Source organism: Lepidochelys olivacea (assembly GCF_965140295.1).
Source record: "Lepidochelys olivacea isolate rLepOli2 genome assembly, chromosome: 1".
NCBI lineage: Eukaryota > Metazoa > Chordata > Testudines > Cheloniidae > Lepidochelys > Lepidochelys olivacea.
The window spans coordinates 218,043,997-218,065,827 of record NC_140411.1 but is presented as its reverse complement, the minus strand read 5'-3'; the positions used below and the strand labels follow the sequence as shown (position 1 = coordinate 218,065,827).

At 47.0% G+C, this 21,831-nt stretch overlaps 1 protein-coding gene across 1 annotated transcript in view; it reads right to left on the bottom strand.

Annotated features, from left to right (window-relative positions):
• Positions 1-16,289: 16,289 nt before the first annotated feature.
• The window catches only part of LOC311526016 (alpha-2-macroglobulin-like), a 57,746-nt gene continuing 52,204 nt past the window's right edge, over positions 16,290-21,831 (bottom strand). Inside the window, exons 33-36 of the mRNA XM_084638623.1 lie at positions 19,361-19,429; positions 18,830-18,932; positions 17,882-17,923; positions 16,290-16,458 (exon numbers count right to left, since the gene is read on the bottom strand). Coding sequence (XP_084494749.1) covers positions 16,433-16,458; positions 17,882-17,923; positions 18,830-18,932; positions 19,361-19,429 — 240 coding nt within the window. The 3' untranslated portion in view covers positions 16,290-16,432. The remainder of the gene's footprint in view (positions 16,459-17,881; positions 17,924-18,829; positions 18,933-19,360; positions 19,430-21,831) is intronic.

Below are 21,831 nucleotides of genomic sequence, written 5' to 3'. Positions count from 1 at the left end.
AAAAATCCATGTCCCATCTAGCCTGGAGGACTCATGCTTTGGCTTTGTCTAGACTAGAATTGGTGGTCTTGTTATAATTTTAGCTAGTTGATTGTAAATGCTAATTATGTTGATAACTGAGGCTCTCCACAAATGTTGTTTCTGGACCACCAAGTTTTGTGGTTTGTCCGAGCTAAGCTCCCATGTCCTGATACTCTGCAAATGTTTGGATCTAGATTAGCATTTACAATCATTTAACAAGCAATTGGCAATCAATTACAACAGGAAAACAAACCCTAGTCCAGACAAAGCCTATGATAACATGAGAACTAGTGAAATGATAACATCACAAGAGTCAAGAGACAGAAAATTGAACAATGGAGAAGGTAAGGGATTTTAAATCACACTTTGAAAAAACTCTTTGTTTTGTCTGATTTTGTTAACACCTATTTAACTTCAGTGCCAAATGAGTATTTTGGATAAAGGATGCATGGGTGCAAGGAAGGAATGAGAGAGACAAATTTGCCCCCAAATTTTTACTATCCTGGGGGACCAGGACAGTCCTCCTTTCTCCCCCTAAGTGGCACCCCTGAGGACAGACACCTCCCCACTCAGGCAGAGCCGCTCAGCACTCACAGAAATGGAGAAAGGCAGTAACAGTGGCTCTGCATGTACCCCCCCCCACACCTTGCCTCTGTTTGGGAGCCCCCCAAACTGCACCCCTGGGTGAACTCTCCTGACACTGCAGTGGGTCCCAGCCAAGCTACCTCTGCCTGGAGGGAGATTCATCTAGTGCTGCCTGTAGTTGGAACAGGCTGGGAGCTGGAGACTGCCCAGGAGATTTGGGTAGGAGGTGGGGTGACCCAGGTCAGCAGCATTTCACTGCTGCTGATCAGGCCAGGCTTCTGCAGAGCAGAGGGAGTCCTGTGCTTGCTGCTTGCCTACCCCTACCGCTGGCTGGATCAGCTCCCTGAGGCTGCTGGAGGAGAGGCCCCACTCAGGGCTGAAGCAGGGCTGGGTCAACCCCTGCTGCAGCCAGCCCAGGGGCCACAAAACAGCTGATGGGGGGGCAGGGCTGCATTCAGGGGAGCCCGCCAAACAGCTGATAAGCACAGCCGCCTACCGGGCTGATCAGTGTGGGCAGGGCTGCCCGGGAACTGCCGATCCGTGGCTGGGGCCACAGCACCACTATTGCCGGTGGGTGCTGAGCACCCACTCATTTTCCCTAAACTGTTTCACTAAAAAAAGATTTTATTCAGTTATCAGTATACCCCTAAAACTCAGGACATCTCTCTAGGGCTGAGACCTGATCAACCCCCCACCACATATTAAACCAACCATGGGTGAAACTCAGGGAGTTCACCACTAAAACTGGGGGGGGGAGAAAAAAAAAGAATGTTTTGCTACTGATAAAGCACCCCAACCTCAAGAATGTCCCTAACAAGAGTTTTAACCACCCAGGTTGTAAAATAGAGACACCCAGATGCTGGGAAATTAGGGAGAATACAGAAAGACACTCAACAAATGGTAAAATAAGCTCTGACCAGTGAATTTATGCTAACCATTTGCATAAACAGAGAAGGTTATAACTAAGTTACAATTTGGGCATGGAAGATAAAATGTAAAAAAACCCAAAAAACAAACAAAAAAAAACTTGGGCAGGAAAGAGGGCACATAGGTTCCAGTGTGTAATTGGCTAAAATTTTTGTTATTTAGGAATGTGGGCTAATGTGATAGATTTAGTAAATTTGAAGGAGGGAGCTAGTTTTGCCTATATAATGTACATGAAAAACAATGCTCTTTGGGAACCATTTCCAGACTGCAGTTCAGCATCAAGGTGCTGGAACTCTGACCCCTGTGCATGACTGTGGTCATGCAGAGTCATCTTTGGGAATCCCCGGATGAGTGGATTCTGACTGGTCATCAGGTAAATTTGTCTGTACATTGGGAGTGCTGAGTAATAAGAGATTTGCTTGGTATATGTATTCTGTGTGTGTGTTGCTAATAAATAGATGTTTAGAGCACAGCTGTGTAAGGACCTTTCACTGGTAAAAATACTCTTGGGGGAATTCTGCACCACTCTATGTTCACATATTTCATGTGCTGTGCATATTTTTGTTGTCGTTGCAGAAAATAGCTTCTGCTGAAAAGTTGCTGCAGTTCTGCCTTTTTTCCACCAGAGGGTGCTGTGGCACTCGAACACAGCAGCCACTCCTGGCCCGCCCCAGCTATGATAAGGAAGAGACAGCCTGCCTTCTTCACAGCGCCTGTTGGGCCAGGTCAGGAGACAGGGGATATGGGGAGAAAGACAGTGTGGGGTTGCTGTGGGGTCAGGCAGGGTTTCATGAGGGCTAGTGGGGGAGGACAGACTGGAGAACAGGCTGAATGGGAGTGGATGTGCAGGGCCACATGGGCAGAGGGGGTGCAAAGCTACAGGGGAAAGGGGGATGGCTGAGTGAGGGCACAAAGACACTTGGGGACAGGGGGTGCAGGGACACATGGAGCTGAGGGAAGGGGTCTGGCTGAGAGGGTGCAGGGTCACTTGGGGACAGAGGGGAGGGGTGTGCGGCCACATGGGGGCAAGGGGTGGCTGAGTTGGGGCAGACACATGGGGATAGGAGGAGGGGGTGCAGGGCCACATGCAGATGGGAGGAGTGGGTGTCTGGGAGGAGGGACACATGTGGGCAGGGGGGTGTAAGGACACATGGGGGTGCAGGGACACATGGGGACAGGAGCCGATGTGTCTGACTGAATGGGACAGGCTAGGGATCAGCCAGGGTCTGCATGGGGGATGCTCCTAACAATCTCTCCCTGCCCCGCAAAAGAACCAGTTCCATACTTTTCCCACCCATACCCAACAACCCTTCAAGCTCATACCCAGGCTCCTTCCTAGCAATTATTTCCCTCTCCCTCAGCTCCTCTGTTACCACTGACTCCCCAAGCCTTTACACTACTTCTGAGGGGTGCAGGAAATATGAACTGTAGTTTAAATGAATTATTACTCATAGTTCTGTATTTAATAAGGAATCTATTTGTCAAAAAACATTTCCTGAATCTTTTTTGTTGTCCGTATTGTTACAAATGTACTTGCAGACAGGTATTTTGAAATAAAATTACCAAAATAATTGAAACTGGTGTGATTATATTATGTTATTTTGACAAATAAAATATGCAGAATTTTGCAGAATTTTAAAATATTGTATGCAGAATTTTTAATTTTTTGGTGCAGAATAGAGTAGAAAAGGTCACACAGACCCGTAGAGCACCAATCCCTGGGGGTAGGGGCGAGTAGTTAAATTGACCAGGTTTTTCCCTGAGCCCAGTGGCAAAGGGTAGGTGTCTTATATCCTGAGCCTTCAGTAAGAAAAGGATGGGGGTGCCTAAATTGACCTTGTCATGCCTTGTGCCCTTGGTAGGGTATAGACAAAGTGCCCTAAATGGATGGGGTAACATTGGTGGAGAATGCGGGCAACTTAGATCATTTGTACTGAACTGACTGAACCTTATACAGCAGTTGGACAAAATATTTGTGCCCTTCTGCCAACAAGAACTGCAGCCTACTTGACAGAATTAACACTCCAGGAAAGAGGAAAAGTGAAAAACTTAAGTTGAAAAAGAAACTAGTGCTATATTTTAAATATCCTCTCTAACTGTTTAGAAAGCTATAACATGTCTTTATGTTTTATTTTATTGTTATAAAACCCCTCTTTATGTGTGGGTTTTGTATAATATTGCTTTTCTCTAGGAACTTATTTCTTCACAATTTACATTCCTGTAAGCTATATTTACCTAATCTTGTTAGATAAGTCATTTAGCCTAAAATTGTTGTGTTGCCGAGATTATAATTATTCAGTTATGGAAATTAAGTAAAGGTAGCATCTTTTTCAAATGTAAAAACACATTTACATTATTTTAAAAATTTGTGATAGCATAGCTTTTAATCACTTTATTTAAATGTAAGCCTGTGCTATCCCTGCAAAAGTTAACACCTTTTAAAAATACTTGCTTCTTCAAATAGGCCTCACTACATACAAAATATTCTTAAAAGAGGACCTGTTATGATACATCTAATTCAAAAATGACCAATGCTCTTTTTTCATGTTAAACTGTTAAAAAAAACCCTTTATCTGATATGATTGAACACAGCATGTTTAGCAAAAGAACATGAAAGTGTTAAATTGTGGGGGAAAAAGTCGGGGGTGGTGTGTGTGTCTGTCTTCAGATAGTCAAAGGCTAGCTCTAACCTTCATACAGTCACAAAGCCATGGCTTTTGTCTTTTAAAAATTTTATAAAAGTATGCTAATATAGCTTTATTCCTAAATATATATAATATTTTGTTGCAATAGTTAAAAGCTTCAAATATTAAGGGAGGGGGGATATTTATCTTACTGCTTCATGCAGTTCCTCATTCCACAGGGCTTTTGTCTTTATATACTTTTATTGTAAATGATGGGGATATGACATTCACACTTTACAAAGCTGAAATTAAAAGGACTCCTTCCTGGTACAAAACTAAATCTTTTTTTAAAAAACTTTCCTTGGTTTAAATAAAAAAAAATAGCCTCTTTTACATAAGCTGTTTTTCATGTTTTGTATTAATTTCCTTTTAAACTAGCCTATGTGTGTTTAATATAATTTATTTACAGTTTTCCTTTAGGCAAAACCTTAAAAAGCAAGCTGGTGTATTTTTTCAGAGAGTTTTCCTAGTATACTCCGGCAATCTTTAATTCACTACAAAACTCATTTAAGTCATAGTGTTAATTTTTTTGCTAACATGAAAAAACAAGAAAAATTCCTGAGTGTAGGGGGGAAGACTTTCTCTTCATTTACAACATATATTTTATTGCTTGTGCTGCTATTCAGGGCTTGTGTTTTTAACCCTGGGGTGTCAGTTTTTATCTTTATCTTAGATGAGATGCCTTTGTTGTAAAACACAAGACTTTCCTTTTACATTTAATAAAAGTAGCCTCTTTTTTGTATAAGCTGCTTTCTTAGTGTCATCCAGTATAAAAGCATGCTAATATAGCTTTATTCCTCTCATGCAGTTATTCAGTCTTTTAAAAACTTTTATTGTAAATGATGGGGATATGACATTCACCCTTTACAAAGCTTAAATTAAAAGGACCCCTGGTACAAAATTAAATAAAGAAATTTACATGCTTGTTCCCTGTAATTAATGTTTTCAAAGTTTGTTTATCCTTGGTTTAGATTTAAAAAAAAATTAGGAAAGAAGAAGCTGTATATGGTGAGGGGGAAAACAAACTCCTTATTTCTGGTAAAGAGTGTTAACTCTTTTACATGATCTAGTTTGGGGGTGGGAGTTTGTGTGTGTTTTGAATATATCTAAAGCCTTCTTTCCTTTAGGCAAAACTTTAAAGACAGGTGCATTTGTTAAAACTTTAAAAGCATTTAAAAAATTAGAAAGTGAGGGAGAAACAGTCATAGCTCTTATCCACTCTTATCTGCTTTACATAAGCTCTTTTTGTTTTCTGTTAGCCTCTTTGTGTGTGTGTGTGTAATTTCTTTACAGAAGTTTTCCTTTAGGCAAAATGTTAAAAAGCAAGCCTTTGTTTGGGGGAAGTGTGGGTTGGCGGGCAGGGCTGAGAGAGAAAGTTTTAATATCATACTCTGGCAATCTTTATTTCACTACCAAACTCATCTTAGTCACAGTGTTGTTTTTCATGTTAGCAAAAGACTTTAAAAAAGGGTTTATCTTACATCTTCAAACAGTTGGATGTGGGGGGGTCTCTTGTTTTAAAATCTTGGTATGATATGATTGATTCAGGAAAATGCATTCTATGACATAGCTATAGAACAGCTTCTGATTGGTCAGACTGAAAGGCGTGGTTTGCACCCAAGGCTCGCTGCCCAGAATAGTTATCATTTCACTACAGGCAGCCGCTGGGGTAAGCTGCTTCGCTCCCTCACTCTCACTTTGACTGATCTCCAGCCACCACACATAAAGTCTCACTTAAAATCTTTGCACAAGTGAATGAAGTGAAAATATCATCCAGAACAACAAGCTGTGCACTTCCCCCTGCTCGCTGCGCCACTGTGACGGGTTGTCGCCCCCCATGGTGCAGTCTGGGAGATACTGGAACCATTGTGCTCTGTCACCATTCAGCTGGCCTCTCTCACACTGCTCTGCTGGTGACACAGCCAGCCTCTCCAGGCCCTGTTATCACCCAACATGACAGCAGGTGGCGCCACATACACAACTGAGCTACGTGAGTGCTTTACCTAAGCTACTCTAGAGTAAACAGGAGACAACAGCCAATTTCCCAGCTTCCCAGCCTTGCACCCCTACAGGAGCCTAAACCCAGAAATACATTGGCTTGCACTGCACAGGGATCTATACAGGGAAAGCTCATTAATATAGTTTGCTTCCCCCTTGATGTGGGAAAGATATGCAACAGCCTTTGTTTACTGAGCTGAGATTGTCCCAGACACTTCACTCAAAACATACTGGTTAAGATAAAACATAAATAAGTTTATGAACTACAGATAGATTTTAAGTGATTATAAGTGATGGTAAACAGACCAAAGCAGATTACCTTGAAAATAAACAAAAATGCAAGCTAATCTTAATATATTAGATAGCTAGGATTTGAATTAGCCATATCTCACCCTGATTGATGATACAAGCAGGCTTGCAGATTCGTAAGGCACAAACTGCAACTGCTATGCAGCCTGGGTTTCCCTCCCCCATTCCAAGTCCTTTGTCTTCCAAAGCTTCTTTCAGATGTTGAGTTGTGGGGGAGTGAAGACAGGTCATGATGTCACTCCCCACCTTATATAGTCTCTCCATATGGCGGGAGCCCTTTGTTCCAAGCTAAGTTCCCAGCCCAGTTTGTGGAAAAATACAGGTAACAAAATGGAGTTCAGTGTCATGTGGTTTGGTCACATGCCCTTACATGTCTTGCTGAATCATAGCAGCCATTATCCATAGGCTGCCAGAAGCGTTCCCCGGAAAGATATGTGTGAGGTTTTTTGCAGGGGTGGTGGGTGAAATTCTGTGGCCTGCGTTGTGCAGGTCAGACTAGATGATCATAATGGTCCCTTCTGACCTAAATATCTATGAATCTATGAAAGCTCACCAGGTGGGGGATAAGCTTCTTCTAAGGCCTATTGTTTCTCTTAATGGCCTATAACCTTGAATAGGCCCTTCACAACCAGCTGTCTAAACTGGAAGCATCTTGCCTAGTGGGTGTTACCCAGGTGTAACCACATTTGAAATACAAATGCATAGTCAGTCTTCATTACTTCAGATACAAAAATTATACACGTGCACGAATAGGATAATCATATTTAGCAAATCATAACTTTTCCATAGACACCTAACATGACACATTTTGTACAAGATGCATCATAACTATGGCACTGTTATATCATAATGATACCACTATGATGAATATGGCGTGCAGTGTCACAAGCGGTTTATGGTATATTGTCATTGTAAATTAATTCAGTTCAGACATATATCTGTAGAAATTCTCACATGCCCGTACACTTGCCAGGATCCCTGTTCAATCTGTCCATATCATTTTTCTGCTTCTGTGAGTGTGTGAGAGCAAAATGCAACTGGCTTTCACACTCAGAGCCATGTCATTGCAACAATACGTCACCTAGGCCAAAGCTGCTTAGATCTGCATGGACCAGTGTGGGTTTGGTCAGATTGGAGTACTTGAGAACTGGAGTTGTTAAGATAATTTCTTTTGCCTTTTGGAAGGCAATTTCTTGATTTGGCCCCCATAGCCAAGATGTATTGACCTTTAGCAGTTCATTCAGGGGTTTTATCACTGTAGAAACATCTTGTAGGTATCCACCAAGCTAATTTACACACCATTATACATCTCAGTTCTTTTACATTAGTACGTGCATTCAGTTCTCTAATTGCTTTTAGTTTGTTAGGGCTGTGACTGATTCCATCTTTGTTTTGTGTTGGTCCCAAAACCTCCATATGGGTAGGTATAAAACACATTTTTCCTTGTTTAGCTTCAGTCCAGACTGACTGATTAGGCTTTGGACTTCATTGAGGGTTTTGTTGTGTTCTTCCATTGAAGACCCACATATCACAATATCATCTATGAGAACAACAACTTCATTTGTGTTCGTTAACAATTCTGCCATCTTTCTTTGGAAAGCAAAAATCTCCCAAAAGGTGCGATAAATGTAGTCAGTTAGCACTTTGTCTAAAGGAATTTTCCGGAATCTGCTTGAGGCAGTATTGGTGAATACTGTAGTTCCTTTCACTTTGGGGATGAAGTCATTCAGTGTTGGGAGAATATATTTTTCTCTCACAACTGCTTCACTAAGTCTATTAAGATTCACACAGATTCATATTTTTCCATTTTTCTTTATAACTGATACAATTGGGGCACATCATGCTGTTATCTCAGAGATTTTCTCAATTATGCCAATCTGCTCCATTTTTTTTAACTTAATTTCCACTTTATGAAGTAATGGGATAGGAATCCTGTGAGACATATGTACTCTATATGGTTCAGCATTGTCTCCTAACATTATTTATACTGGATCTCCTTTCAGAGTCCAATATCAGCAAATATTCCATAGACTTCTTCCACCTTTCTCACTCGGCCCATCATGGCTGCCATGCTGTGGCTGAGAAGACTGTCCTTTGATTACATACACTCTGAATGCATAGCTTTTGTCTTTGTAAGTTGTTCCTGTGGCAAACTGCCCTATGCAGTTCAGAATACCTTCAGGGCTGTGTCAGGTGACTTCAGCTCTGGGAGAGGTTGAAGGTGAGTGTAAATCCCTTCTGAGATGACTCTGACATCAGCCACTGAGTCAATCTGAAAGTAAATAGTCTTGCCATGAATGTTCAGTTTCACTCTCCCAGCCAGCTCTGGATAGATCCCAGAAACAATGGCTATTCATTGTCTGCTTTGGTACAGTGAACAGCTACAAAATGTCCATATTTCATGCATTTATTACACCATGTACCTCTGACTGGACACGCATTTTGGATATGACTTTTTCCACAACTTGTGCATATATGCTGGAATTTGTCTCTGTTAGCCTGGGAGTTCTTTCTCCTTGCCTCAGGGATCTTATGATAATGACTTCTGACATTCAGGAGTCTGTTTACAGTTTGTAAGCTAGTTTCAGGTTTGTTGAGTTTTTCAAGTTTCTCTAGGTTTTGCTGTTTCACCAGTTAAGACTGTTTTGCTATTTGAATAGCTGTGGCTAGGGTTAAATCTCACTTCAATTGCAGATGCTCTGGAAGGTTTTTATCTGTTAACCCAATACCCAGCCTGGTATTTTCATGTTTTGCATTCCCCAAAATCACAGTTTTCAGCCAATGTATGTAGACTCTTATAAAACATTCAGCATTTCCCCCTGATTCTTGAATTCTCTGGAGCAAACATGATATGTCATAAACCAGATTTCTCTGAGGCATAAAGAGTGCATCAAAGATAGCCAGAACCCCTTTATAGTCATCTTTGTGACTGTCTTCAGTAAAATCAAAGGATTTAGAAATATGCTCTGCCTGCTTCCCCAAAGCACTAATTAAAAAAAGATACCTGTATTTTGCCAGTTTCTTTGTGGAGCTTGGTGGCAACATGAAATCTTGCATAATATTGTTTCCAGTCTGTCCATTTTAAAGGTTTGCCACAGCTGAATTTCTCTGGGGCATTGAAGAGTGGCATGTTGATGAGATTCTGCAGCTGCTGTTGATTTGTTCCTTCTGTTTGCACCCTTTGTTGCTGTTTTCCTTTTGTCTGTTAGTTTACTCCTGACACCATGTCATTTACTTCTGTATCAGATATGGACTGGCCTCAGAGCTCGCTTATACACACCAGATGTGTTCTTCATAAGCTCCTTTAAAGCTCTGCCAGGTATGGCTGAGGTTCGTTTAAATAAGGTATTTTACACATAGTGCCACTTAGTCCAGAACAGGACCTGGACCAATGATAGGCAGAAGAACTTGTGACCATCTTGCTTGGCAGGCTTTGCGCTCCTTATGTGTCCAACAGGGCAAATATTGATTTTGAAGACTTTAAGGAAAAGGTTGTGGCTGCAGTTGGGTCACAAACACCTGAGAACCAGGGCCAGACTCTCACCCACATGCTGAGCCTGGGTTACCCATACCTGGCCCTCAGGCCCATCCAAGGGTGGACTGAAGTTTTCCAGCCAGCATACAGAGAGACCCACAACATCATCACTCAAGACACAGAGGCAGGCTAGCAGCAAATGACCCATCTTTCCTGAGTGTGACCAAGCATCCTGGCCTCCACACACCTTTCTATTAAAATGGTGGGTTTAGTTGCCATCACCTTGGCTTGGAGGTTGCATGAAATTCAAACTCTATGGGTTGGAGCCTCTTATACAGTATTTCATAAAGATAGTCAGCCTCTGTGGCTTGTGTAAGAGAGGTCCCTACTTCCAAAATCTGGAGAGCAACTATCTGGGGTTAAGTTCACATTCACCAACTGTTACTCCATTGTCCCAGCTTCTGGCTCAGTTGCCCCATTTGGCAGTGCTGTACTTCAGTCATTATCTAGATAGTGACTCCAATCACCCACCTTCTTAGGGGGCAATGGCTAATTGCTCACCTGCAGGGGCTGTGTGTGGCCAAATGAAGAAGACAAGGCAGTTACTAACCTTTCTGTACTAACCTTTCTGTAACCTTTGAGATATGTTGCACATGTCCATTCCATGTTAGTTATGTGTGTGCCCCATGCACAGTGACTAGAAACTTTTCCCTCAGTGGTACCCATTGGGTAGGATCTAGTGCCCTCTGGTGAGATCTGCTCATGGTGGGTATAAGGGGACCAGCTGACCACTCACCCTCTAAGTTCCTTCTTGCTGGTTAATTCTGGCAGATGGGCAAGAAGGTGAATTATGGAATGGACATGTGCAACACATCTTGAAGAACAACACTTACAGAAAGGTTAATAATTGTTTTTTCTTCTTCAAGTGCTTGCACATGTCCATTCCATGTTAGGTGACTCCCAAGCAGTACCCTAGGAGGTGGTCTCAGAGTTCATGGACATGAGGATTCCAACACTGCTAGCTTGCTGGGTGATGGCATAGTGGGAAGAAAAAGTATGCACTGATGACCAGGTTGACGCTCTGCAAATGGCCTGGATTGGGACGTGGGTCAGGAACATTGCTGAGGAAGCTTGTGCTTTCATAGAATGGGCAGTCAGGATGGCAGGTGATGGGACGCCCTCCTGCTCATTGCATATGCCAATGCAGGAAGTGACCCAGGATGAAATTCTCTGAGCCGAAATGGGTAGGTCTTTCATCCTATCTACTAATGCCACAAAGAGCAGCATGGATTTACAGAATGGTTGGTCATTTCTATATAGAAAGCTAGCGCACGCCTAAAATCCAGCATATGGAGAAGCTGCTCTTCCCTATTCTTGTGTGGTTTCGGGAGGAAAGCTGGCAGGAAAAGAACCTGGTTACTATGAAACTGTGAAACCACCTTTGGAAGGAATGTGGGGTGGGGGCAAAGTTGTACCTTGTCCTTAAACAACATTGTATATGGTGGTTCTGAAGTAAGGGCCCTGATCTCTGAGACCCTCCTCGCCAAGGTAAATGCTACCAGAAAGATGACCTTCCAGGAAAGGCATGGCAGAAGGAATGATGCCAGTGGATCAAAAGGAGGGCCTGTAAGTCTTGTCAGGACCAGGTTTAAGTCCCATGTGGGAATGGGTTCCCGCATGTGTGGGTATAGCTTTTCTAAGCCCATGAGGAAGCAAATGGACATTTTGTGCGAAAAACCTGACTGACCATCCACCGGAGGGTGGAAAGTTGAGATGGCTGCCAGGTGTACTTTAGTAGATAAAATAGCTAGGCCTTGCTGTTTCAGATGAAGTAGATATGTCAGCACAGTCTGGAGAGGTGACCTAGTGGGTGACAGGCCTCGATGGGATGACCAAATGGAGAAACGCTTCCACTTGGTGAGGTAAGTAGCTCTAGTAGATGGTTTCCTGCTGCCTAGCAAAACCTGGCGGACTTGCTCTGAACAGGCCAGCTCCGCAGGATTTAACCATGGAGCTTCCACACAGTCAGGTAGAGGGTTTTGAGGTTTAGGTGGAGCATCCAACTGTGATCTTGTGAGATCAGCTCCAGGAGGAGGTGGGAAGAGGCATTAGGGTTTCTGCTGACAGGTCTAGTAATATGCCAAACCACTACTGGCATGGCCAGACAGGGGCTATAAGAATAACCCCTACTCTGTCCTGCTCGACCTTCAGTAAGATCTTGTGCATCAGAGGAACGGGGGGTGAAGGCATTGTCCGAGGGAGCAGGAAGACATCTGTGAGAGAGCCCTGGCTCTGGGTGTGCAGGGAGCAAAACTGATGACATTTCCTGTTCTGCCTGGTTGCGAACAGGTCTATGAGGGGAGTCCTCCACCACGGGAAAATGGTCCTTGCTATGTCGGAGCAAAGGAACCAGTCGTAGTGAGAGGAGAAAGACCTGCTGAGGTGATTTGCTTTCTGGGCTCCCTGAAGGTGAGAAGCTTTGAGGTGAATCCAGTGCTTCATATAGAAGCAAATAGCCTCTTGACACAGGGAGGAAGTGCCGCCCTCCCTGCCTGTTGAAAAGATTGTTATTTCTGAATCAACATTTTGGGGAACTTTTCATTCTGTGAAAAAACTTATTTCCAATTTTCATCCCCTTTGGCTCAGCTCTAATTTAAACATAGTTCAGTTTGTAACCAGGGTCAGTAGAGATGCATTAAGATTTACTGGGGCTCTGGACACAGAGAACATTACCCCCCTTCACACTCTCCCACAGTGAGTGCGGATTAATTATTCAGCTTTTATAAAGCAGCTTGAAGTTTAAAAACAAGAAATATAAGCTACATATTTATTGGAAAAACACTAGACTGTAAGCTGCTCAGAGTGTGAGCCTTGTTTCTTTAAACGTGAAAGAATAAAACACTACTATAAAATAGTCAGCACAGAAATAAATATGAATGAAAATAGGTGGTCAATGCACTAAACATGTGGCTATTTTAAAGTTGTTATATTGTATGGTTTTGAATTAATAACCCTGCTGATACTTGTGACGGTAGTTTTGGAGCATGTAGTTTCAGGTGAGTGTAGACAGCTGCAGGGGTCTGTACACATAAGACAGTATTATGCCAGAGAACTCTGCCTAAGTGCCAAATATTGTAATAGCTGAGACATGAGGTATTTTATTAAAACAATATCTATCGTAAGTGTTGGAGACTGGCAGTCAGGAATCTTGAGTTTTCTAACTAGCAGTGATACTTGATTCACTTTGTGCGTGACTGTAGGCAATTCACTTAACCTCTGGGTGTTTCACTGTACCCATGTGTAAAATGGGGGGAAGGAGAAGGGCTGGGGGGCAGCTCCGCACGGAAGTGGGGGAAGGAGAGTGTCTGGGGGGGGCAGCTCTGCATGGGAGGGAAGGGGAGGAGAGGGGCTGGGGGGCAGCTCTGCACAGTGCTAGCATGCTCAGTGCTCACCCTACCACAGCTCCTGCATCTGTCCAGCCTGGCCAGGGGGCAGGCCCCAGGGGTGGGAGAGGAGGAGCGGCGGGGGGGGGGGGGGGTTCCGGCCTGAGGTAGGGTTGCCAACTGTCTAATCACACAAACCCAAACACACTTGCCCCGCCCCTTCTCCACATCCCCACCCCCACTCACTCCATCTCCTCTCGCTCCATTGCTAGCTCCCCCCCCCACTCACTTTCACTGGGCTGGGGAAGGGAGTTAGGGTGTGAGAGGGGGTGCAGGCTCTGGGCTGCAGGGTGCAGTTTGGGAGGGGGCTCTGGGCTGAGCCTGGGGCACGGGGTTGGGTTGCAGGAGGGGACGGGGGATGCAGGCTCCAGGAAGGAGTTTGAGTGAAGGCGGGGGCTCAGGTCTGTGGCAGGGGATTGGGGTGCGGGAGCAGGTGACGGATGTGGGCGGGCGGCTCTTACCTTGAGTGCTCCCAGAAGCCACCTGCATGTCCAGCTTCTGGGTTCAGGGGCAGCCAGGCAGCTCTGCGTGCTGCCCCTGCCTGCAGGCACTGTCCCTGCAGCTCCCATTGGCCAATGGGAGCTTCGGAGTCAGTGCGCAGGGTAGGGGCAGCATGTGAAGCCCCTGTGTCTGCCCCGTGCCTAGGAGCCAGTGGGATGTGCCAGTCGCTTCTGGGAGACACGGTGAGCCAGGGCAGGTAGGGAGCCTGCCTTAGCCCCACAGTGCCACCAACTGGAGTTTTAGCAGCCTATTAAAATCTCCCAGATTGGTTTCAGTAGCCACCAGGAGATCGATTCTGATTCCAGGAGACTCCCGGCCAATTTGGGAGGGTTAGCAACCCTAGCCTGCGGGGAAACCTCACTATTGGTCAGAGCCCCTAGGCACAGGCCCCTTGGACCCATAGGTAATCCGCCACTGTAGTGCAGACAGGCCCGTTAGGGTGTGAATAATGGGCCCCCCACAGCAAGAAACAAAGACACATAAAATAAGGTGAAAAGCTGGAGAACTAGATGGAAGGATTTCTTTGTTCAGAGAGAAAACTTCTGGAACAGACATGCTGAGAAAGGGCTGAATAAAGTGACCTATGAAGGTATTTTGAAATAAGTGAATATGCATAGTATCAGAGGGGTAGCTGTGTTAGTCTGGATCTGTAAAAGTGGCAAAGAGTCCTGTGGCACCTTACAGACTAACAGATGTATTGGAGCATAAGTTTTCGTGGGTGAATACCCACTTTGTCAGATACATGTAGTGGAAATTTCCAGAGGCAGGTATAAATCTGCAAGCAAGAATCAGGCTAGGGATAACGAGGTTAGTTCAATCAATTTGCAAATGAACTGAAGCTCAGCAGTTGAAGTGTTCTCCTACAGGTTTTTGTATATTGCTATTCCTAATATCTGGTGAATGAACAATACAGACAACCCGCCAACGTGAAGCATATTCTCATCAGCAACTACACACCGCACCATAGTAACTCTAACTCAGGAACCAATCCATGCAACAATCGATGCCAACTCTGCCCACATATCTACACCAGATCACAGGACCTAACTAGATCAGCCACACCATCACTGGTTCATTCACCTGCACGTCCACCAATGTAATATACACCATCATGTGCCAGCAATGCCCCTCTGCCATGTACATTGGCCAAACCGGACAGTCTCTACGTAAAAGGATAAATGGACACAAATCAGATATTAGGAATGGCAATATACAAAAACCTGTAGGAGAACACTTCAAGTTCCCTGGACACACAATAGCAGATTTAAAGGTAGCCATCGTGCAGCGAAATACTTCAGGCCCAGACTTCAAAGAGAAACTGCTGAGCTTCAGTTCATTTGCAAATTTGATACTCTCAGCTCAGGATTAAACAAAGACTGCGAATGGCTAGACAAGGACAAAAGCAGTTTCTCCTCCCTTGGTGTTCACGCCTCAACTGCTAGAAGAGGGCCTCATCCTCCCTGATGGAACTAACCTCGTTATCCCTAGCCTGATTCTTGCTTGCATATTTATACCTGCCTCTGGAAATTTCCACTACATGCATCTGATGAAGTGGGTATTCACCCATGAGACCTTATGCTCCAATACGTCTGTTAGTCTATAAGGTGCCACAGGACTCTTTGCCGCTTTTAAATATGCACAGTTTGGCTAAATAATGAATAACTAGAAGGCACAATTCACTACATGCATTTAAAGGGAAATTCTTTAGGGGACTTGAACAGGTAACATTAGGAGTAAATGTGCTGAAACCAAGAAAAGGGGAGCATTTCAGGAAACATTTTCTAATTGTGAAGGGGCTCCCAGACTGTGGAGTAGTTTCCCAAAGGGAAGGGGGTCGGAAGTCCCATTAGCTGAGGCACTTACAACTAGTATTACATAAATCCCTGGAACATGCCCTTCAATTCTAGGACAAACCACTTGTCACAATGCTACATGCTGTGGCCGGCTGCACTTCATGGAGGCAGCAGGGATGGAACTTACAGGCTGGTGTTCCAAACCCCCAGGCCTCGACCACTTCATCCAAAGGAGACCCCGTTACATGTCAGCCGTATCAGACCCTGGCACACAGCTGAGTATTTCTGTTTCCATCCCGTAGTGGGCAGAGAGTATCTACAGTCCCACAGTTCATGTTTACAAGTAAGGAACAATCCCACACTAGTCGCTAACTGGAAAAGGTGAGGGCTACTGGACACAATGGTGCTTAGCAGATCTTTTCCCACAGACCCTTTCCCCCTGGCTGGCTGTGCAGGGCAGAGCCCTAGCTGGATGGGACACATGTTGGCCTGAGAAGTCCTGGGGCTGAGCAGGGATAAGGGGGTTGGGAACAGAGAGGCCAGGAGCCATTGGTCAGGGTGGTGAATTCATTTATTTGTAATGTTTGTTTCCCTCTTGTTGCGGCTGTTTTCTCTCTGTCGCTCCCTCCAACCACCTCAGCCTGCGCAGAGGCTAAGCGGGTGGGACGTAGGAGGCTCAGAACACGACTCCATCCCTCACACATTGCTCTGCTCGGCTCCCACTGTGAGGGGGAAAGGAGCGGGAACAGGAGGGGTTTAGAGAAGAGACTGGCTAGGCCTCCCCTGGGCTTGGGCACAGAGCCAGCAACACACATCCAGGGCTGGGCACAACTGCTCTGCCGCAGGGAGCAGAGCCCTGCCAGGGCCCCAGGCAGGAGATTCCGTGGCCCTGATCTCTCCCTCCCAGGGACAGGGCCTTGCCTCATCTGCCTCCACACGGAGCGTCTCATAGCGCTGGGGAGTTGCAGCCCAGGATCCAGCGCAGGCTGTGTCAGCCTAGGGTCTGCCTGGAACCATCTCTGCCGTGTCTGACACTGCAGAGCAGGGATGGACCTGGGGCCACAGGATGCATAGGCTCAGCTCGGACATTTGCTTTAGGAGCGAAGTGCAATGTTCCCTCTAATTTTTGACATGCTGTGTGAGCAAAAAAATTTCTTCTGTGCAAATTTTTGACAGGCCGTGTACACAAAAAACTTCTGTGCAAATTGTTGTGCTTCTGTGCAAATTTTTGTGCGCGCAGTGTTTTGCCATGTGCGCGAGGTTTAGGATCTGTGTGCACACGCGCACAGCTTAGAGGGAACAGCGGCGAGGTGCTGATCTGGGGAGCACGTCCTCTCCCTGCCCCTTTGTTCCTATGGGACCCGGCCCAGAATGGAGTGAATCCATTTACACCAGAGCCATCAGTGCCCACGGGAGGGAAGGGAGCTCCCTGCATTGGGACTGAGCACCTGCCTGTGGATCAGCACCAGGGGCATGAAGCCCAGAGTAGCCCCTGGATGCTGAGATCCTTCCCTGGGCCTCTCAGTCCTGCAGAACAAGGGCTGGGAGAAGGAGGCTTCTCCTGAGTCCTGCTACTGGGAGACCTTCCCCTCCTCTGTCTGCCTGGGTCTCCTGCGCTTTGGTTCTTTCATTCACTCTCTGATCCTCCCTGTCACAGATATTTTGGCTCCTCTGATCCTAGCCAGAAGCAGGAAGCTCAGACCCAACTGCTGGGGAGAGGGGTAAAGAATCTGAGCTTATAGGACAGGCTGAGTGGCCTCAGGTTCTTATTTTATCTGAGCCCGCACAGCCCATCTCTGAAAACTTCACAGAAACAAGCTGCCCAGTGAGATGGCAGGGGCTTGTTGGCTCTGATTGGGCTGGAGCCCTCGCCCTGCCCCAGGAAGAGCCTCTCACAAACCATTGCAATGGCCCAATTTCCATAGGGCTCATGAGGCAGAGGCTGCGGGGTGAATGGAGCATCTATCCCCCGGAATAAGCAAAGACACCATCAATGCAGGCAACAAACCCCTGTGCAGGGGAAAAAAGCCACCAGCTCCGAGTGCACGGGGGATGCACTGCCTGGAGCTGAGCTCTCGCAGCGGGGAGTAGATCTGGGGGTGCTGTGAGCAGGACGAGGGGAGGAAATGGCTCTTCATACGCTACCTTTGCTGCAGGGGGCACTGTACTCGGCGATGGCAAATTCATCTGGAAGGCACAAGGGAAGGGAGATGTGATCAGGGCTGTGTGAGACCCAACCAGGACTCCTCACACTTCCACCAGGACCTCTGCAGAGAGCTGGCACCGCACCAGAGATCTCAGGGAGGAGGGGAGGGAGCCCTCTCTCCAGGGGCACTGGGGGAACCTTGCTGGGCTCCATGGGAGGAAGGCAACGGTTACCCCAAGGCTACAGCGCAACAGGCATCTCCAGAGGGTCTGTGCCAGGTGGCCTATGTCCGTTTGCACCTCGCCTGACACACGACCAGAGCCTAACGGCACCCCGGCGGTTTTGTCACCCAATGTCCTAGCTGGGAGCGGAGGAGCGAATGTGCCTCCCCCAGGTCAGCTGGGATCTCAGGGCAGGATCTGAACGCAAGACCCTCCAAGATCCCTGGGTTGGCACCTTCCCTCTACAGTGCGGGAGGGGTCTGGGCTCGTGGTGCGAGTATGAGGCCAGTGGAATATGATCCCTCACCCATAATCCCTGTGTGCCCCACATTCTCATCTGGGAGAGGTGAGACGCTGCTGAGATGGGCCTGTTGTGTCCAGAGATGAGAGGGGGACGCTGTCTGCGTGGGGCAAACCAGTGTCAGGGATGGTGGCGGCAGGGCCGTTCGGGTTGGAAGCAGGAGGAGAAGGAAATGGGGTTTGCCCTTGAACCTGCCCGGGCAGTCGCTGAGCAGGCACCGCTGGCGTGAGGTTCTCAGCTCAGCCCCAGGCCTGTCCCCACCCTCAGGAGGCAGCCCAGGGGTGGGGAGGTGGATCATCAAGAGAACAAGGCCAAACACAACCCTGAGCCCAGCGGGTCCCCCTGTGGCTGTGACTGTGGCCTCTCCCCTCCCTATGACAGGCCCATGGTGGCTAACGTCCCCCCAGCCCTGCCCCCACACACACCTGTCTCGTAGTAATCATAGACTTTCACCAGCGCCGGCTTCAGGCTCTGCACGGGGAAGTCCTGCTCCACCGTGAAGGAGAAACTCTGAGTCACATTGCTCACCTGAGGTGTGGGGGGGAAACAGACGAGATTCAGGAGGACGCTCTGAGCCACTTCACCCCCTCCTTCCCTATCTCCCCACCCCTTATCCTGCAGGTCCAGCATCTGCCCTCCTTGGCTGCAGGGCCTGGCAGGGATTCAGGCCCTGAGGGAGAAGGGAGACGCCCTGCCCCCCCGATTCCCCTCCCCCCAGGTACAAGCTGCTCTCCCTGATACCCATAGGCTGGGGGGAGAACAGGTCCCCAACTCTGTATGTTGCGGGGAGCAGGAAGTGCTGCACAGCAATGCTGGAGAGCAGTAGCAGCTGTGCAGGAATACATAGGTTTGTTTTCCCCGGCCAGTGCCTGGGAGATTCCCGCTCAGTGCCTCTATGAAAGGTATGTCAGGGGATGACTCTCCCTGGCCCATCACGGCCCCATGTGAGCGCTCACCTGCTCCATATACAGCAGCACATGGTTGGTGCTCAGATCTGTGCGTTGGATGTGGTTATGTCCTTCCAGCTGCCAGTGGCAGAGAGAGAAGCAGGGTGTTACTGAGCCCCCTTCGAACCACCCCAGAATCCTAAGGAATGGGACGCTGAAGCAAACTCAGAATCGTTAGCATTTATCTTTGAGTTCTCCTGGGGGACAGGTGATTTCCCAGGGGATTGGAGGCAGGCAAACAGAGTATCTAGCTTTAAAAATGGGAACAAAGAGGACCCAGGAATTCATAGACTAGTCAGCCTAACATTCATACATGGAAATATAGCAGAAGAAATTATTAAACAGTCAACTTGTAAGGACCTAGAATGTAACAGGACTACAAGATAAAGCCAACCTGGATTTGTCAAGAACAAATTATGCCAAACCAACCTCACTTTCTTCTCTGAGAGGGTTACTGGCTTAGTGGATGGTGGTGGGGGGAGAGGGAGAGGAAAGCAGTAGTCATCATATATCTTGATTTTAATAAGGCTTCTGACACAGTCCCACATGCCATTTTCATAAGAAAATCAGGGAATTGTGGTCTGAATGAAATTATTATAAGGTGGATGCACAAGTGGTTGAAAGACTGTACTCAAAGGGCAGTCATCCATGGTTTGCTGTTAAACTGCTAGGGTGTATCTAGTGGGGTCCTGCAGTGGTCAGTCCTGGGTCTGGTACTATTCATCACTTGGATAATAGAGTGGAGAGCATGCTTATAAAATCTGTGGCTGTCACCAGCTGGGAGGGGCTGTACGCACTTTGGACAGGATGAGATTTTAAAATGACCTTGCCAAATTAGAGAATTGGTCCAAAACCAACAAGATGAAATTCAATAAAGACAAGTACAAAATACTACACTTGGGAAGGAAAAATTAAATGCACAACTACAAAATGAGGAATAACTGACTAGGGGGTAGTACTGCTGAAAAGGATCTGGGTGTTATAGAGGATCACAAATTTAATATAAGTCAGCAATGTGATGCAGTTGTGAAAAAGGCTAATATCATTCTGGGGTATATTAACAGGTGTGTCATATGTAAGACATGGTTTGTAATTATACCACTCTACTTGGCATTGGTGAGGCCTCAGCTGGAGTACTGTGTCCACTTCTGGGCACCACACTTTAGCAAAGATGTGGATAAAGTGGAGAGTCCAGCAAGCAGCAAGAAAAATGATAAAAAATGTGGCAGACCTGACCCATGTGGAAAGGTAAAAACTCTGGGCATGTTTAGTCTTGAGAGAAGAAGCCTGAGGGGAGAACCCGTTAACATATTTGAATACTCTTAAGGGCTGTTATAAAGAGCACGGTGATCAATTGTTCTCCATGTCTGCTGAAGGTAGGACAAGAAGTAATGGGCTTAATTTGCAGCAAGGGAGAGTTAGAAAATTTGTCCTAATATCTAACCTAACTGTAATGGTAATTAAGCACTGGTACAGGCTTCAAAGGAAGGCGGTGAATTTCCCATCACTGAACATTTTTAAGGACAGGTTAGACAGACGCCTATCAGGGATGAGCTAGGTTTACACGGTCCTGCTCCCTCACAGGTGGCTGAATCTGATGACCTCTTGTGGTCCCTCCCACTCCTACAGTAGAGTCCTGTGTGGGACTATTTTTTAATCCCACTCCCACCCGTTCCCGCTGTTATGGCAACGGGTCCTGCGGGATCTCAATCCCACTGCAGAGCTCTACACTAGTCGCACACAGGGCTCTATCCTATAGCTCTGTGATTCTTTGCTGGTGCCATAGACACTGACTCTGTGGGTGCTCTGGGGCTGGAGAACCCAGGGAAAAAAATAGTGGGTGGCCCACTGATCAGCTCCTCTCCCTCCCCCCCCCGGCACCTCCCACCTACTGGTGGTCAGCTGTTCAGTGGTGTGCAGGAGGCTCTGGCGGGGGGAGAGAGAAGCAGGGGCAGGCAGAGGCAGAACGAGGGCAGGGTGCACTCAGGGGAGGGGGTGGAACGAGGTGGGAAAAGGCAGGGCGGGGGCAGCCCTTGGGGGAAGATGGCAGGTGTGGGCAAGGTCTGGGGCACAGCAGGGGTCAAGCAGCCTTGGCGAAACCAGGAAGTCGGTGCCTCTGGCTGCTGCTGCTTTAAAGGAAGAGGGAAAATCTGTACTGTGGCTCCATGGGCAGTGCGTAATGCAGCTGGGAGAGTCTAAGCCTCCCCAAACCTCCACTAATGCACCCAGCCGTGGCCCTGGGGCTGGGCTGCAGCAGAGCTCAGAGCTCCTCCAGGTGGGCCAGGGGTTGGGGATGCTTGGCCAGGCCAGCTGGGGTTCCTCTGTCTGCAGTGGGGGGCTCAGGGCTCCTCTGGCCCCAGTGGGTGAGAGTATGGGGGCATAGGGGTGGGGCCTCAGGCAGAATGAGCAGGTTAGCGGTGGGGCCTCGAGTGGAAGGGGCGGGGCAGGGGCTAGCCTCCTCGAATGGGGGGGTTCGTGCA